The sequence below is a fragment of the Dipodomys spectabilis genome, unplaced genomic scaffold, assembly GCF_019054845.1.
Source record: "Dipodomys spectabilis isolate Male_0828 unplaced genomic scaffold, ASM1905484v1 ptg000187l, whole genome shotgun sequence".
In the NCBI taxonomy this organism is placed as follows: Eukaryota; Metazoa; Chordata; class Mammalia; order Rodentia; family Heteromyidae; genus Dipodomys; species Dipodomys spectabilis.
The window spans coordinates 13,565,758-13,584,549 of record NW_024870864.1 but is presented as its reverse complement, the minus strand read 5'-3'; the positions used below and the strand labels follow the sequence as shown (position 1 = coordinate 13,584,549).

Here is an 18,792-nt window from a genome sequence, read left to right as displayed (position 1 = left end):
GTCCCTCAGCTCTTCAGCTCAAGGCGAGCTCTCTACCACTTGAGCCACACAGCCACTTCTGTTTTTTCGGTGGTTTATTGGAGATAAGAGTCTCATGAACTTTCCTGCCCGGACTGGCTTTGAAGCTCAATCCTCAGATCTCAGCCTCATGAGTAGCTAGGAGTATAGACATGAGCCTCCAGTGCCTGGCTTGCCAAAGAGTTTTGAGCCTTGTTCTAACAGATAAATTGATGTCAGATCATTGTCACAGGTTTCGACAGGTCTATTTCAGTTGTGCCTTCAGTACTAGAGTGCACTTCTGATTCCTGAGGGGATTTGGTCCTTACTCCAAAAATGAGAGCCATCTAGGGTTATAGTAGAGATCCTGAGCATTTTTCAGCCCTTGTAATTGAAAGACTTAAAATTCAAGCTCTGAGCTGGGTGCCAGTGGCTCATGCCAGTAATCCTTAGCTGCTCAGGAGGCTGAGATTTGAGGATCATGGTTCAAAGCCAGCCTGGGCAGGAAAGGCTGTGAAACTCTTTATCTCCAATAAACTGCCAGAAAACTGGAAGTGATACTGTGGCTGAAGTGGTAGAGTGCTTGCCTTGAGCTGAAAAGCTGAGGGATAGTGCTCAGACCCAGAGTTCAAGCCCCATGACCGATGACAAATAAAAATAAATGAATGAAATTTAAAAAATTCAAGCTCTGCCCAACTCCCATGATGATGCTCTTGAAACGTGCTCAGCTCTTCCTGTTGACCTCTAGCTGGGATCTTTGTACTCTTTCTATACATAAGTAATTTCACTGGGTTTGAGGGTAGTGTGTTTATTGAATTTGGATTCCTTCCATTCTAGGATTCATCTACTTGGTTTTCTTGCTTTATTTCCCAAATGACTTAATTAATCCAGTAAGATTGTTAGTTCCTCCCTGATCTCCATCTTCTCTGTGTCATAGTGACTGGAGTTTCCATCAGGGGAATGAATGTACATCTCATGAAATAGATTAGTCTCTTGAGTTTGATTGTTTTTTCCTTCCTCAATGTCTGCATGCCTTTTCCTGCACTCAAAACTTAAAAGGATTGCTGATATTGTCATAGTAGGGCTGAAGGATTGATATGTTTCTCTAGCATGACTAGAAGGTGGAACTAGAGTACCTCTTTTCATATAATATTTAAATGTATGATTTTCCTTGTTATTAAAAATTGGTCTAGGTAGAGTGCTATCCCTGAGTACAGAGAGGCTCAGGGACAGAGCCCAGACCTTGACTTCAAACCCCAGGACCAGCCAAAAAAGAAGAAGAAGAAGAAAAAAGGTCTATGACATATTTAATGACTTTTTAAAAAACTCTTGATTTCGTGAGTGAATATGCCATAGTTTACATGGATATCTTCCTGGTTTTAGAAAGGTATCATGGTTTTAATGTTATAAATCATAATTTTATAAATTATATTATACTTTTATCATATGAAAGGAATCAGAAATGTATAGTTTGAAGGTCTGCACCTATTTTGAAGTTCTGGACCCTCAATTTTTTTTTTTTTTGCAAATTAATATAATCACTTGTATCTTAGTTGAGGTATAAAGACCATAAGATTTTTTTGTCTCTTTGATAAATTGTATTTATCCATTCAAGTGTTACCATATTCTATTTCAGCCAAAGTTATTTTAATTATTACTATTGTATTTATTTTACTTCAGAAAAAAGAAAATATCCGTTCCTTGACTATGTGTGGGCATGTTGGTTTTGAGAGTTTACCCGACCAGCTGGTTGACAGATCCATTCAGCAAGGCTTCTGTTTTAATATTCTCTGTGTGGGTAAGTAGCACTAACTCTTCTGAGCTCTTCCTTCATGTTCTTTGTGCTCACTTCAATTAGCAGTTTTAGGTCATGATCCCAGAGGTTTTCTCAATTGCTTAAATCTTATTTATTTGTTTTTCTATCTAAGCATTTTAACATTTTAGTGCTCTCTTAAGAGTTCTGTGTAGCTTAGAATATATACTCATTTCTCAACTCTGATAATGACATAGGACCCTTGAAACAAGTCTAGGAGTTCACAGTTATATTTCTCTCAGCCATCCTCTATATCTGTCCTTTTATATCTTTTAGGAGAAACTGGAATCGGAAAATCGACATTGATTAACACATTGTTTAATACCAGTTTCGAAGAACACGAATCCTCCCATTTTTGTCCAAATGTTAGACTTAAAGCCCAAACATACGAACTTCAGGAAAGTAATGTTCGATTGAAATTGACTGTTGTGTATACAGTAGGATTTGGTGACCAAATAAATAAAGAAGAGAGGTATGTGCTTTCTCCTTGCAGTAAAGCAAGTTTTCTTATTTAAAAATCAAGACATTTTCCTTCTTTTCCTTTGAGCAATGATTTGAGTTTCCTCTCTGGTAACCCATACCTTTCCTCCTCCCAAACACTTATGGCTCACAGTCAGTCAATAGTTGGCTGGTTCCTTTGCTTTGAATCTGAGGGAGGTAAGAACATCATGACAGAGAGGGAATAATGGAACAGGACTTTTCACCTCATGGTAGTGGAGAGGGAAAAAGATTGGAAAGGCAAGTAATATTTTTTTCTTATTAACAAATTGATGATTTCCTTTTTCTGTTCTGTTGTCTTATTTCTTTAGAATAGTTTTATTTTTTAGACAGGACTTATCTTACTGAGGAAAACAAAATGTAATCTGTATAATGATATTTTATATATAATAGCCAAGTATTTGGTACATGTTTTTAAAATTATCTTTAAGTAGTTGTACAATATTATTATCTTTAAGTAGTTGTACAATGGAGTTGTTATTTAACAAAGCAGTTCATGAATACAATATATCTTGATCAGTGCATGGAAAGGACATAGCCAAGAAACTAAAAAGACAACCTACTGAATGGGAGATTTTTTTTCCAGGTAGACATCAGACACTGGCCTAATATCCAGAATTTATAGAGAACTTAAAATACTAAACCCTCAAAACACCAACAACTCGGATTATAAATGGGCTAATGAGCTAAAGAGTCTTCTCAGAAGAAGTAAAAATGGACAGCAGATCCATGAAGAAATGCTCAACATTTCTTGCCATAAAGAAAACGCAAATCAAAACAATATTGAGCTTTCATCTTATCCCAGTTAGAATGACTATTATCAAGAAAACAAACAGCAGATGATGGTGAAGATGTGAACAAGGGAACCCTAATGCATTGTTGGTGCATGTTGTATTTGTTTTTTGTTTGTTTTTAAAAATAACTAGTTACATTATCAAGCAGTACAGGAAAGTTTTTTTTTTTTCCAATTTTTTTTTTTTTTTTTTTTATTGTAAAGCTACTATACAGAGGGTTACAGTTACATGAGTGAGGTTATGAGTACACTTCCTCTTGAACATTGTTACCCCCTCCATTGTTTTCCCCCTACCATCCCCTCCCTCCCTCCCTTCCCCGAGGTTCTTTTTTTTTTTTTTTTGATTGTGATTAAATGATTACATAATTTCAAAGTCACAAGTTCATTCTAACTTCCCTGGAGCAAATTGTCTACCACAGTCTGTAATATATAACAGTGTTCACATGTTATATACCATATTTGTGATCAGCAGCATGAGGATATTTAGTAGTGGTTCAACCAGATGAGCGGGAGTTCTTTGTTTCTTAAGTCCTGTTAGTTTTGTCGTATCACCTAACCTTTTGGATTTAGCATCCACTTATCAGGGAGACCATGTACCGTTTGTCTCTTCGTTCTTGGCTTACCTCGCTCAACATGATTCCTTCTAGCTCCATCCATTTCCCTGCAAATGCCATTATTTTGTCATTTCTAATGGCTGCATAATATTCCATTGTGTATAGATACCACAATTTTTGGATCCATTCATCTGTGGTGGGGCACCTAGGTTGTTTCCATATCCTAGCTATTGCGAACAGTGCTGCAATAAACATGGAGGTGCACGTGTCCTTGTATATTGGTTCCTGTTGTTCAGGGTAGATGCCTAGAAGTGGTATGACTGGGTCGTAAGGGGGGTCAATCTTTAGCTTTCTAAGGACCCTCCAGACTGCTTTCCAAAGTGGTTGTATAAGTGTACATTCCCACCAGCAGTGTAATAGGGTTCCTCTTTCTCCACATCCCCTCCAGCATTTGTCGTTGGCTGATTTGTGGATGTGGGACATTCTGACTGGGGTAAGGTGGTATCTCAGGGTTGTCTTTATTTGCATTTCCTTCACCACCAGGGATGATGAACATTTCCTCATGTGTTTCTTTGCCATTTTTATTTCTTCATTTGAGAAGTCCCTCTTTAGTTCCCTTGCCCATTTAGTAATTGGTTTGTTAGGTTTGGGAGGGATTAGTTTCTTGAGTTCCCTGTATATACAGGATGTTAACCCCTTGTCTGATATATTGCTGGTAAATATTTTTTCCCAATTAGTTGGTTGTCTTTCTAGCTTAGTTGCGATAGATTTAGCTGTGCAGAAGCTTTTTATTTTAAGGTAGTCCCATTTGTCGAGTCTCTCTCCAACTTGTTGTGACCCTGGGACTCTGTTCAGGAAGTTCCTTCCTGTGCCTATTAGTTCAAGTGTCTCTCCTACTCTGTCCTGCAGTAGTTTCAGAGATTCAGGTTTAATGTTAAGGTCTTTAATCCATTTTGAGTTGATGTTGGTGTATGGTGATAGGCTGGGGTCCACTTTTAGTTTTCTGCATGTGGCTGCCCAGTTTTCCCAGCACCAGCGGTTGAAGAGGCTGTGTTTCTTCCATTGTATGTCTTTGGCTCCTTTGTCGAATATCAGCTGGCTGTAGGCCTGTGGATTTATATCTGGATCTTCTATTCTGTTCCATTGGTCTTCGGGTCTGTTTTTGTGCCAGTACCATGCTGTCTTTGTGATTATAGCTCTGTAGTAGAGTTTGAAGTTCGGCATGGATAGCCCTCCCATATTGTCTTTATCCCCTAGAATTGTTTTGGCTATTCTAGGTCTTTTGTTGTTCCATATAAATTTTTGGACTGTTTTCTGTATTTCAGTGATGTACGTCATTGGGATTTTAATAGGAATTGCATTGAATTTGTATATTAGTTTTGGAAGTATCACCATCTTTACTATATTAAGTCGGCCTATCCAGGAGCATGGGAGGTCTTTCCATTTCCTAGTGTCTTCTGCGATTTCTTTCTTTAACTTTTTATAGTTCTCATTAAATAGTTCTTTTACATCTTTGGTTAGGTTAATTCCTAAATATTTTATTTTTTGGGAGGTTATTGTGAATGGGGTTGCTCCCTTTATTTCCCTCTCTTCCTGTGCGTTATCAGTGTATAGGAAGGCAACTGATTTTTGTGGGTTTATTTTGTATCCTGCTATTTTGCCGAAGTGTCTTATGATTTCTAAAAGTTTGGGGATGGAGTTTTTGGGATCGTGGAGGTATAGTATCATGTCGTCTGCAAAAAGGGATAGTTTCACTTCTTCTTTCCCTATGCGGATCCCTTTAATGTCTTTTTCTTGCCTTATTGCCCTGGCTAAGGGTTCTAGGACTATGTTGAAGAGGAGTGGAGACAGTGGACATCCTTGCCTTGTTCCTGTTTTTAGGAGGATTGGTTGTAGCTTTTCCCCATTAAGTATAATATTGGCTATTGGTCTGTCATAAATGGCTTTTATTGTTTTTAGAAATGTTCCTTCTATTCCTATTTTCTCCAGAGCTTTTAGCATGAATGAATGTTGAATTTTATCAAAGGCCTTTTCTGCATCTGTGGCGATAATCATGTGATTCTTGACCTTGGCTCTGTTGATATGCTGGATTACATTTATTGACTTACGTATGTTAAACCATCCCTGTGTCTCTGGGATGAAGCCTACTTGATCATAGTGTATTATTTTTTTTATGTGTTTCTGGATTCTGTTAGCTAGAATCTTGTTAAGGATCTTTGCATCTGTGTTCATCAAGGAGATTGGCCTGTAATTCTCCTTTTTGGTTGGGTCTTTGCCTGGTTTGGGGATGAGTGTGATATTGGCTTCGTAGAATGAGTTTGGGATAGCTCCCTCCTTCTCTGTTTCTCTGAAGAGCTTGAGGAGTATGGGTATTAGTTCTTGTTTAAAGGTCTTATAGAATTCTGCTGTGAATCCATCTGGTCCTGGGCTTTTTTTTGTTGGAAGACTTTTGATAGCTTCCTGTATCTCATTATAGGATATTGGCTTATTTAATTGGTTAACTTCTTCTTTGCTCAGTTTGGGTAACTTGTATTTCTCTAAAAATGCATCCATTTCCGCCAGATTTTCTTCCTTTAGAGAGTATAGCTTTTGAAAGTAGTCTGTTAGAATTGTTTGGATATCTTGGGTACGTGTTGTGATGTTTCCCGTGGCATCCCTAATCCTATTAATATGGGTTTCCTCTCTTCTTTTTTTAATTAATCTTGCCAACGGGCCATCAATTTTGTTTATTTTTTCAAAGAACCAGCTTTTTGTTTGGTTTATTTTGGTTATGGTTTTCTGATTTTCTAATTGGTTAATCTCTGCTCTCAATTTGGTTATCTGGCTTCGTCTAGTAGCTTTAGGTCCCATTTTTTCTTGTTTTTCTAGCTGTTTTAGTTGCAACATGAGATTATTTACTTGGTCTGTCTCCATTCTCTTGATGTGGGCACTGAGGGCAATAAATTTGCCCCTCAGGACTGCTTTTGCTGTGTCCCACAAGTTTCTTTGTGAGGTGTTTTCATTTTCATTGAGTTCTAGGAAATGCTTTATTTCTTCTCTGATCTCTTCTGTTACCCAGGCCTTGTTAAGGAGTGTGCTGTTCAATTTCTATGTATTAGAGAAATTTCTGTGGTATGCTTTGTTATTGAGAGCTAGCTTGATTCCACTGTGGTCAGATAGGATACAGGGGATTATGTCGATCCCTTTGTATTTGCTTAAGTTCCTTGAATGAACTATGATATGGTCTATTTTGGAGAAAGTTCCATGAGCTGCTGAGAAGAATGTGTACTGTGTTGTTTTAGGGTGAAATACTCGGTAGATGTCAGTTAATTCCGCTTGAAGTATGGCCTCACTTAATTCGGTAGCTTCTTTGCCAATCCTCTGGTTGGTAGACCTGTCCTTTGGTGAGAGTGGCGTGTTAAAGTCTCCTAGTATTATCGTATTGGGATCTATTTTATTCTGTAAGTTTGAGAGCATTTGTTTAACATATCTGGGTGCACCAATATTTGGGGCATATAAGTTGATGATGGTTATATCCTCCTCTTGGATTGTTCCCTTTATTAATATGTAGTGCCCGTCCTTGTCTTTCTGTACTGATTTTAATGAAAAGTTTATTTTGTCAGATATCAGGATAGCTACACCTGCTTTCTTATTGGGGGAATTTGATTGGTAGATCCTTTTCCACCCCTTCACTCTGAGTTTGTTTGTATGTTTGGCTGAGAGGTGCGTCTCCTGAAGGCAACAGATGGATGGGTCTTGTTTTCTGATCCAGTCCTCAGTTCGTTTTCTTTTAATTGGCGAATTCAGCCCATTTATATTAAGAGAAAGTATAGAGAGATGCATTGTTGTCCCTGCCGTTCCGTTTTCCTAAGTTTTTCTTCTTTCCTTTCCTCCTGTGCTTGCTCAGTTAGACTTTGAGTAATGCCTGTTTGGGGCAGGTCCCAGTTCCTGGTTGCTTTCTTCAGGTTGTGTCCCCCCTCTTAGAATTCTTTGTAATGCTGGCTTAATGTTTATGTATTCATTTAGTTTTTCTTTGCTATTAAAAGTTTTCAGTTCTCCATCGAATGTGAATGCTAGCTTTGCCGGGTATATCAGTCTGGGTTGGCAGTTATTGGCTCTCAGGGCTCGTATGGTGCTTTCCCAGGCTTTTCTTGCATTCATTGTTTGTGTGGAGAGATCTGCAGTGATTCTAATTTTTTTCCCGTTGTAGTATAGCTCCTTCTTCATTTTTGCTGCATGCAGGATTGTTTCCTTATTATTCAGATCCATCATTGTTACTATTATGTGCCTAGAAGTGTTTCTCCTGGGATCTTGCTTGTTGGGTGTTCGATAAGCTTTTGTGATGTAGTTAAGATGGTCGTTTTTGAGGTGGGGAAAATTTTCATTGACTATCTTGTTAAATAGGTGTTGCATTCCCTTGCTCTGGAATTCCTCACCTTCGTCCACTCCGATTATGCAAAGGTTAAATTTTTTAGCATTATCTGCTTGCTCTTGAATTTCCCTTTGGTTTAATTTGAGTGATTTTTCCATATCTGTCACTTTTTGGTCCAGTTGGTGTATTCTGTCTTCTGTATCTGACACTCTACCTTCCATTTCATTCACTCTGTTGACCGTGGCTTCTATTGTGGTTTGCAAGGTGGAAATGGATCCCTTTATGGATTCAATGTTGGTTCTCAGAGTACTGATCTCACCTCTCAATGAGGTGAGATCAGTATGCATTACCTCTAATTTGGCGTTTATCTCACTTCTTACTGAGGTTTGTGCAGTTTCTATTTTTGCATCCAATTTTTGTTTGATATCCTGTATATCTTTTGATAGTTCATCCTTGTGCTCTTTCAATTTCTGATCCATTTCTCGCTTTATTTCTTGAGTCATTGCCTCCAGCAACCCTTGGATGTAGTTTTTGTCTTCCATTCCTGCTTTGCTCCCACTGGGGCTCTCCCCTGCGTGGCTGCTGGCTTTTGAGGTGAGCTTGCTGTCCTGGGTAGTGGTAAACCTTGTCATTTTTCTCTGTGATTTTCGCATGGGGGTTCAGGAGACTGCTCTTCAATCTTGTTTTGGTGTGTCTGTCTTTGCTTGGTTGCTGATTCTGTATTGGTAGAGAGAGTCTGTGCCTGATCTGGATTCTGTTGGGAGCCTATTTCCAGCTGCTATTCACTTAGGATTCTCAGCTCTCTGCTGTAGCAATTCCCGCCTTTGGAAGGGTTGAGCAGCCTAGACTGCTTGTGTTTGCTCCTGCGGGTGCTCTTGGGAAGATCAGATGCTCTGGATGCACTCTCCCAAATACTGGAGTCTGCTATGGGCTCCTGATGTGTTTTTGTTTGTTTGTTTTGGGCTGGTTGTGGGCTTGAACTCTAGGTTTGGGTGCTGTCCCTCAGCTCTTCAGCTCAGGGCTGGCACCCTACCATTTGAGCCACAGCCCCACTTCTGACCCTTTTTGCTTTGTTCAGGTGCCGGTCCCCTGGCCTGGTTCCGGCCCCAGCCTGGAGCGCGCTCGTTAGGCCTGTGCTAATGTGTATACCACCTTGGTTATGCAGCCTGGAGGACACAGTTCAAATTTCTTCTACTGTTGGTAGTCTTGACCCAGGGGCACTGTTCCTGGCTTGAGCATTTAAGCTCCCTTCCAGGAGCGCTCTTGCTCTGGCCTGGCCAGCAGAGTGTGCTCCACCGGCTGGTGGAGCTCTGGAACAGTTCCCAGTTTTAGTGGGTCCTGTGGTCCGGGTGTTGGGGTAGGGAGTCTAGGTCAGGGTCTGGGGATTCCCTCCAGCTCTGGTCTCCCTTCATGGATTCCCTGTCCCCTGATGGGTACTCACCCTGTAGGTCGTCAGTTGTTGTTGCAGTCCGTCAGTTGTTGTTGCAGTCCGAGTTCAGTTGGGGTGGTTGCGGGCTGGGTTGGGCGGCCCCCCGCCGGGTCGTTGCGATCGCGATTGGGCGGGTGGTCTGCGGACAGGTCCCTTTGTGGCGCTGCTGGTGCTGGGCGGCTTTGGCGGGATGGAGCCTCTCCGCTCCGGTGGAGAGTGATGGGTGGGGTGGGATCCTCCTGGAGACTCCCGGCTGGTAGGTTTCTCTGTTCCTGGCGATCCGCTGTTCTGCAATCCGGTACCTGGTGATCTGCAAGCAGCCCCCTGTGTCTCTGGGCTCCAGCAGCCCCCGCCGGGCTGGCTGGCCGGCGGCTTGGCGCACTGCCGCGCGGCCAGTAAAGGTTGGGGGAGGGGTCTTCGCTCTTCTCTGTTCTGAAATTCTTCTTTTCCTCTCGTTCTTTTTTTTGTTATTTTCCACCTCTGGTTTTTCTCTGAGTGTTCGTCTTTTTGTTGTTGTCGGTCTCTTGGGGAGATTAAAGGTTGGAACTCGAACTCTCTTTTTGGTTGGAGAGAGCTGTGGCGTTTCCCTACTGCCCCGTCGCCATCTTGGTCCCCCCTCAGGAAAGTTTTTGATAGTGAAATTTTAGATTGCATTTTATGCCATTATTTCTTGTCTATATTTTTTCCTATGATATAAAGATTATCAATTTAAATAGATAAACAATACATTTTAATGTCTTCCCTTTTAAAATGCTTGTATTTTTGTTACCATAAGTAATTTCCCAGAGGGAACCATTGTGTACAAATTGACTACTCTGTGATACAAGTTAGAGCCCAGCCTTTCAAGCACTACTCTTAAATATAAAAATGTCAGTCATGTAGACCTTTTTTAAAAAAAAAAATCTATTTTTTTTTTAATTTTACTGTCAAGGTGTTGTACAGAAGGGTTACAGTTACATACGTAAGGTAGTGAGTACATTTCTTATTAAACATTGTTACCCCCCTCCCTCATTTTTCTTTCACTATCTCTTCTCCCTCCAAGTTGTAAAGTTCATTTCCAATATGTTGTCTTGTGAGTATTGCTGTTGCATTGGTTTGCTTTTGTCCTTTGTCTCACCATTTTGTTGTTCCCCTTCCCTTCCTTAATTCAGATAAATGTATATACAATACATAGAATACCAAAATCAAATACAGTGACAATAAGGGATAAGCCATAGGGGGGAAAAAAAGAAAAATGCAAGAAAAAAGAAATAACTTCACATAGTACATTAAAAACAACAACAACAAAGAAAAATCTCTTGTTTCCATATCTTAGAGTTCATTTCACTTAGGATCACCTTTTGTGGTCATATGTACATACCTATTGTGATCCTGTAGACCTTGACCAAAGCTTTTTGAGTTCTTTTTTTTCTTCCCTCCTTCCCTCTCTCCCTTCTTTTCTTCCTTCCTAAGCTTTATTGACAGAGAAAATTTACAATAAATTATACTAATTTTAAGTACAAAGGTCAAATACATCTTGCTTTAAATGTTATTCATAATTATAAGAAGAATATCATCTTAGAGAAAATCAATGTTTAAATGAAAGTATTTTTAAGTAACTTGGACATAGGACCAATATTTGTAATCTGCCAAGTAATTTGCATTGTATTATGTACCAAGACTCACAAAATAGATAGAATTTTCTATTATGGTAACATGGATGTTATGTTAAATACTTACATAATTGTATTTTTCAGCTACCAACCAATAGTTGACTACATAGATGGTCAGTTTGATGCATATCTCCAAGAAGAACTGAAGATCAAGCGTTCTCTCTTCAGCTACCATGATTCTCGTATCCATGTGTGTCTCTACTTCATTGCTCCCACAGGCCACTCTCTGAGGACACTGGACCTCTTGACCATGAAGAGCCTAGATAGCAAGGTGGATTTGGAAACTTAAGCAGCTTTACTATGTTTCTGAACTATTAAACTATCTCTATGTTAGATATATGTATAATAGCTTTTATTATTTCCATCTTTAAAACATTTGATAAGTTTGTCTTATTTTCTATGGAAACTCAGTTTGGAAGACAAGATATAGAGATAGAACATTATAGTTTTAGTTCCTTTTGAAGTGATTGAGTTGCATGTCAGAACATGAGCAGTCTCTTTAATATGGAATTCACTTCACACTGATTTTACATTCTGACACTGTTAAATGAGAAGAATAACTTCATTGACAAAGATTAAAGTGTTAATGTTTTATCACAGATTACGGTAACACGTTTAAATTTAGACAATATAAAAATTATTTTATTTTTATAGAGCTTAGGATCAAACTCAGAGCCTTGCATTTGCTAGGCAAGAGCACTTCTGTGAGCTAAATCTCCAACCCTCATTTTTAATTTTTGAGGTTAAAAAGATCTGTGTAAATTTAGGGACTTACAAAGCCAGTCATTTTAATAACTTAGTCTGTTTGTGTAGCATTTCATGTGTTTAAGAAATATAGAACTAAGGGTATAACTTTTTTTTTTTGGTCCAGTCGTGGGCCTGAACTCTGGGCCTGGGTGCTGTCCCTCAGCTCTTCAGCTCAAGGCTAGTGCTCTACCACTTGAGCCACAGCGCCTCTTCTGGCTTTTTTTTTTTCTGCTGAGGAATCGAACCCAGGGCCTCATGCATGCAAGGCAAGCGCTCTACCACTGAGCCACCTTCCCAGCCCAAGTATAACTTTTTATTAGCTGGAGGGAAGTAACAGTGCAATGTGTATAAAGATTGTAAATTTGATGTCAGTGGGGACTAGTTTCAAATACTGGCTTTGCTACTTATTAACTATTTAATATTGGACATGTGCCATCTAAGCCTCAGTTTCTTTTCCTTATGTAAACTAGGGAGAAGACCTACATCAAGGTAGAGATCTGAAAATTAATTATATTAATCCATTTAAACAGGATTTAACGAATAGATATTCCCAATAAGAATTAGCTGTTACATTACTTTGAGAGGTTGAGATAATGGTGTATAAATCTTTTATTATATTATGCATGTGGTATGCAAAATTTATAGGCTTGCATTCATCTTCTCCCTCTTCAACAGCTAGAGTATAGCTGTATATCATAGAACAGATGTTTGTTTTAGTAGTGTATAAATATGTGTCATGGTTTTTTCCCAGCTTTTATAGTTGAAAGTATTTTTTATTTTTTATGATAAATTGTAAACTACTCTGTAAGTGTTATTCTCTATAAGAAGATTGTGTCAGAGTTAGTTGGGGCCCTACCAAGCTTAATATTTCTATCATATTATAAAATAGGTAGTAGAAGCCTGGATGTAGTGACCAGTGCCTATAATCCCAGCCATATGGGAGGATCACTTGAGACCAGGAGTTTGAGGCCAGCCTAAGCAACTGAACAAGAGCCTATCAAAAAGTCCCAAGAATACTAATATTTCACTTGAGAAAAGTAAAAATAATAACATTGGCACTGGGTGTTCAGCTTAGTAATAGAGCACAAGCCTAGGTTGGGTTTTATGCCTAGTACTGAGAAGACTGAAATAAGACAGTGCCAGACAGGAGGTATATCTCAAGTGGTAGAATACCAGCCATGAACAAACAAGCTGAGTAAGGGCTACAAGGCCTGATGAGTTCAAGCCATAGTATCAGCATAAAATAGAGAATGTTTGATAACTACCTTATTCAACTTCAGCCCTAACTAGTAGGTTCCAGTGTTGTTTTTTTTAATAAAATGGAGCTAGTGAGATAACTCTTAAGATTAAATCTTCTTCTTTTTTTGGGGGGGGGGCGGTTGTGGGGCCTGAACTCTGGGCCTGGGTGCTGTCCCTCAGCTCTTCAGCTCAAGGCTAGTGCTCTACCACTTGAGCCACAGCACCACTTCCGCTTCCGACTTTTTTTCTTTTTGCTTATATGGTGCTGAGGAATCGAACCCAGGGCCTCAGGCTTGCAAGGCAAGCGCTCTACCACTGAGCCACCTTCCCAGCCCCTAAGATTAAATCTTCTATGAAGGCTACCTGAGATAAATTAAAACACATTTAGCTCAATGCATGCACATAGAAACACGTTTACTAATAATTCCATTACTTTAAAATTTTTTTTATTAATAAATATAGTCTTATAATATTCACATTGGGTATTGGAAGTACTGGCAAACCCAGCCACTGTTAGCCTTCAAAAGAGTTTGAATGTTAGCCAAAAACATTTCATACTTATATGTTCCCTCCGTGGTTTTTCAGGATTAAGCAGAGGAAACAATTAGCACTTGTTGAACAATCCAGGTTGCTAACCCCTACAAGAAGTAGTCCTAGATGCATATTATACACAGAGACATAAAATATTACCCAATATTATCTTTTTTTTTTTTTTTTGGTCGGTCATGGGGCTTGAACTCTGGTACTGGGCACTGTCTCTGAGCTCTTCAGTTCAAAGCAAGTGCTCTACCGCTTCAGCCATGGCACCACTTCCAATTTTCTGGTGGTTAATTGGAGATAACAGTCTCATGGACTTTCCTTCCTCAGGCTGGCTTTGAACCACGATCCTGAAATCTCAGCCTCCTGAGTAGCCAGTGTTATAGTCATGAGCCACCTAGCTACAATATTATCTTTTGAACATATCATTTCATTCAAACCAAAATGAAATTTTTCTTGTTATTGGCATTATATACTAATTTAAAGATGTGGCTACTTTCTTCTTTTTTACACATTAACAAATTCTAAATTTTGGATAAATTTTTAATAAAATGTTCTGTCTTTAGTTGTTATACAAACCAATCAGAGTGCTATAACAAGTTTATATAGATAACTGTCTTGTTTCATTTACTTGACTTGGCACTTAATATAAATGGATAACAGTATTTTTGTATGAATAGCTGATAACCACAAGCCACCTGGCAGGCCTAGGGAAATCCTGGTTTACATAAGAACTCTATATAAAAATAGGAGGTGGCGATGCTGGCTTCTTTCAGTTCCCCCAAGACTCCTCTGGTAATTCTCCTTTGTTCCTAAAAGCTAAAGACGTGACAGGCAAAGTTATTTGGCCTAAACTGAGTAGTGACAAGTAGCCATCCTTGACAACATCTGATATTTTCCCCTCTTTGAAAAGCATGTAAACATTGATATTTGGCATTTAATCTATGTCCACAGTTTATTATAGATACAATTGTAGGTTATAAATTTGGTGTAATTTATTGATTGCGTATAGAATATTGAAATCAAAAGACTTAGCATCAGAATTTTTATGGACCTTTGTAACACTACTGTGAAACCTGTTGTTGGAACATTTTCTCCCAGTTAAGTTCACAGATAGTTGGAGAAATGTTTATCTCCTTTGGTCCTATGGAAGGCTAATTAATCCAGATAGACACATTGAATCAATATGAAATTCGAAGAAAAAAGTAAGGCTGGGAATTGTAACTTAAATTTTTACTTTTATTCTGAAAATTCCACTGTGGTCTCATTCTTGACACATATCTGGTTAACCTTTTTTTTAAATTAAAAGCAAACATTAAAACAATAAAAAAACATCTAGGTTTGTGGAAACATCAATCTTTTGTGGGTACATTAATCTCTTACAGGACCAAATTTACAAGTCATGAACATGACCCCACATCTCTTCTTCTCTAGCAGTGATAGGATTTGAATAATGCTGAGGAATTGTTCCTTTGCATCCTAAAGGCTTTTAGTAATAGTGGCACTGTTTCCTTCCTGGGCCATCTAGGCAGGAATCTCTAATGACAAAGATGCTGCTGAGATAGAGACGAGGCTTAAATGAGAGGCAGAAAGAGAAATGTTATCTGTTTGATTTCCTGACGGATGAATCACCTAATTACTTGGAACTTAGATTATTAAGAAATATAATTAAACAGGTGATTTGGGCTTACTGTTTATGACATTTTACTTATTTTGTGTGCAGTGGACTTAGAGAAAACATGAGGTTTCTAAGCCTAAATCCAAATGAAGATTAATTTTATGTGATCTCTGCTTTCTAAAAATAATTATTATAAAAAGCCAGCATCTATAGGAATGGTTGTGCAAGGTGTGTGTGTGTGTGTGTGTGTGTGTGTGTGTGTGTGTGTGTGTGTGTGTGTGTGTGTGTGTGATTATCTTGATCAGAAGTCTGCATACTTTTTCTGTGAAGGGCCAGGTAGAAGTTTAGGCTTCAAAGTTACTTACCTAAGACGTTTAAATGAGAAAGCAACCTAAATGCATGCACATAATTTTTTTCAGCAGATATTTATTTATAAAAGCAGGCAATAAGCTGGGCCACAGTTTGCCAATCTTTGATATTGGATAAGGAAACTTATTATTGGAGACTGATTTTAGTTTATGGTAAAAATCAATTACTGTAGGACTAAAAATCCTCAATGATAAGATAGTGATTTCCTTTCTTCTTAATAGGTGAACATTATTCCACTGATTGCCAAGGCAGATACAATTTCTAAAACTGAATTACAGAAGTTTAAGGTCAAGCTCATGAGTGAATTGGTGTGCAATGGCGTCCAAATATACCAGTTCCCAACAGATGATGAGACTACTGCTAAGATCAATGCTTCAATGAATGTGAGCCTCCCGCCCCATTGAACATAAGTCTGCTTCACTGGTAAAATTAACCTAAGATTTGATTAGCATTGTGCTACAATATGCTTTCTTATCTGAGGTTTTGCTTCCTGAGGTTTGAGTTACCAGTAGCCTACTGTAGACTGAAATACTAAATGAGAAATACAGAAATAATAACTTTAAAAATGTATGTCATGGGGCTGGGAAGGTGGCTCAGTGGTAGATCGCTTGCCTTGCATGCCTGAGGCCCTGGGTTTGATTCCTCAGCACCACATAAGCAAAAAGAAAAAAGCCGGAAGTGGCACTGTGGCTCAAGTGGTAGAGCACTAGCCTTGAGCTGAAGATCTGAGGGATAACGCCCATGCCTAGAGTTCAGGCCCCACGACCAGACCCCCCCCCAAAAAAAAAAAAAGTATGTCATTCTGAAAAGCATGACACACTCATCACATAGGCATTGTGTCAGCTGATACCACCACAGAAAGGTGAGTATAGTACATTAAGACTATACAGCCTCTCAGAATGCTTTAAAATCTTTAAGTGAGTCCCTCTAAGCTAATATTGATACTTCAAATGTATTTTGAGTTTATTTTACCTAAGTTTTTTCTTCAAACTATAACATTTCTTAAATGTCTGATTGTATTTTGAAAAATCATGGGTTTTTAAGACTCCAGACAGACTTAACCACATATGGGCATTATTAATCTCCCTGGGACTTAAATTAAACTAGTACCTATCTTATGGCTTGTTATTAGGCTTAAATGATACTCCCCTGGTTATGTACCTAGCAGCGCATTCAGCATATTTCATATGCCAGTTGTACTCAAAAACCTAATTAGAACCGGGTGCTAGTGGCTTACACCTATGATCATAGCTACTCAGGATGCTGAGATCTGAGGATCGTGGTTCAAAGCCAGCCAGGGCAGAAAAGTCCGTGAGACTCTTATCTCCAATTAACCACCAGAAAACTGGAAGTGGTGCTGTGGCTCAAGTGATAGAGCGATTGCCTTGAGCTGAAGAGCTCAGGGACAGTGCCCAGACCCTGAGTTGAAGTCCCATGACTGAACAAAAATAAAAACACAAAAAACCTCCACAAATTAAATGTTTAAAAATAAAATAATATAGATGAAATCATCTTGATTTCAAATTATTTAATTGTCTTTAATTTTATTTCTTGTGTTTTCCAGAAAGGCACAACTAAGAAACCATGTTAATTACTAAATATACTTTTACATTAGACTTGGCCCCTATATCAACACACTTGAGATAGATTATGCTAGGCCATGAATTAAGCTATTGTGTTGGGTTTACAACCAAGTACTTTTCCTATCCTATTTTTTTTTTTTTTTTTCGGTTGTGGGGCTTGACCTCTGGGCCTGGGTGCTGTCCCTGAGCTCTTCAGCTAAAGGCAAGACCTCTACCACTTGAGCTACAGTGCCACTTCCAGTTTTCTGGTGGTTAATTGGAGATAAGAATCTTACAGACTTTCCTGCCTGAGTTGGCTTTGAACTGCAGTCCTCAAATCTCAGCCTCCTGAGTAGCTAGGATTACAGGCGTGAGCCACCAGCACTGGCTTCTAGTCCATTCTTTATACTTGATTTCATTTGACTAAAACCCATACTTCCTAATTTTATTTACATTATATTTCCATACTCCCTGTAATCTCTTGCCTTTAAATTGTATAGCATGTGTTTTACCAGCATCAACTTGAAACTTATGTATTATTTTACACTAGTACCGTATGTACTTTTTGTATTATTTTAAATGAGTACCTTACAAATGTACATACTATAAATGCAGATGTCTATACTATATATCCATGTAATTTCTTCAGTCTTTTCTTTGTTTTTTTTTTTGGGTCCCATCGTGGGGCCTGAACTCTGGGCCTGGGCACTGTCCCTCAACTCTTCAGCTCAAGGCTAGCGCTCTACCACTTGAGCCACAGCGCCACTTCTGGCTTTTTTTTTCTTTTTTGCTTATGTGGTGCTGAGGAATTGAACCCAGGGCCTCATGCATGCAAGGCAAGCGTTCTACCACTGAGCCACCTTCCCAGCCCCTTCTTTTTTTATGATAAAAATAATTGATGGAAACTAACTACTACCCTAAAATACTTTTTTGTATTCCCAATAACATAATGCTTTGTAGTGGGAAATGCTCAATAGATATTTTCTTTATAGAGCCCCCAAAATAACTCTTGTAGAACAGCTAGTACATACCCAAAGCCAAGTTTTAAATCTTGAGGCATGGAAGGAAGCCCATTTGATTTTAGTAGATGGTTATTTAATGAATTTTTCTCATAATTTTTGAGCTAATCTATTATTGCATTGGCATGAGAAAATAAAATATATATTATGGTTCTTTTTTCAGGGACATTTGCCATTTGCTGTTGTAGGAAGTATGGATGAGATAAAAGTTGGAAATAAGATGGTCAGAGCTCGCCAATACCCTTGGGGTATTGTACAAGGTAAATGAGATACATGATGACTTTTTTGTTGTGGTTGTTTTTGGAGACAGGATCTTACTGTGTATTGACCCAGAACCTGCAGTGCTTCCACCTTACCCTCTTGCTTGCTAGGATTGCAAGTGTGTACCTCCATGAGTAGCTGATTGTGTGTGTGCGTGTGTGTGTGTGTGTGTGTGTGTGTGTGTGTGTGTGTGTGTGTGTGTGAATTTAATAGGGCCTGGGCATTATCCCTGAGCTTTTTGCTCAAGGCTAGTGCTCTATCATTTGAGCCACAGCTCCACTTCTAACTTTTTTTTTTGGTAGTCTATTGGAGATGAGAGTCTCTTGGACTTTCCTGCCCAGGCTGGCTTTGAA

General features: G+C 38.8%; 1 protein-coding gene across 5 annotated transcripts in view; it reads left to right on the top strand.

Moving 5' to 3' along the window:
* Window positions 1–18,792, top strand: part of Septin10 (septin 10) — a 51,104-nt gene that overhangs the window by 20,127 nt on the left and 12,185 nt on the right. For all 5 annotated transcript variants that reach the window (XM_042695436.1, XM_042695434.1, XM_042695435.1 and 2 more), the window contains 5 exons: window positions 1,678–1,795; window positions 2,087–2,282; window positions 11,172–11,358; window positions 15,819–15,980; window positions 18,342–18,438. In XM_042695436.1, the coding sequence (XP_042551370.1) occupies window positions 1,678–1,795; window positions 2,087–2,282; window positions 11,172–11,358; window positions 15,819–15,980; window positions 18,342–18,438 (760 nt within the window). The remainder of the gene's footprint in view (window positions 1–1,677; window positions 1,796–2,086; window positions 2,283–11,171; window positions 11,359–15,818; window positions 15,981–18,341; window positions 18,439–18,792) is intronic.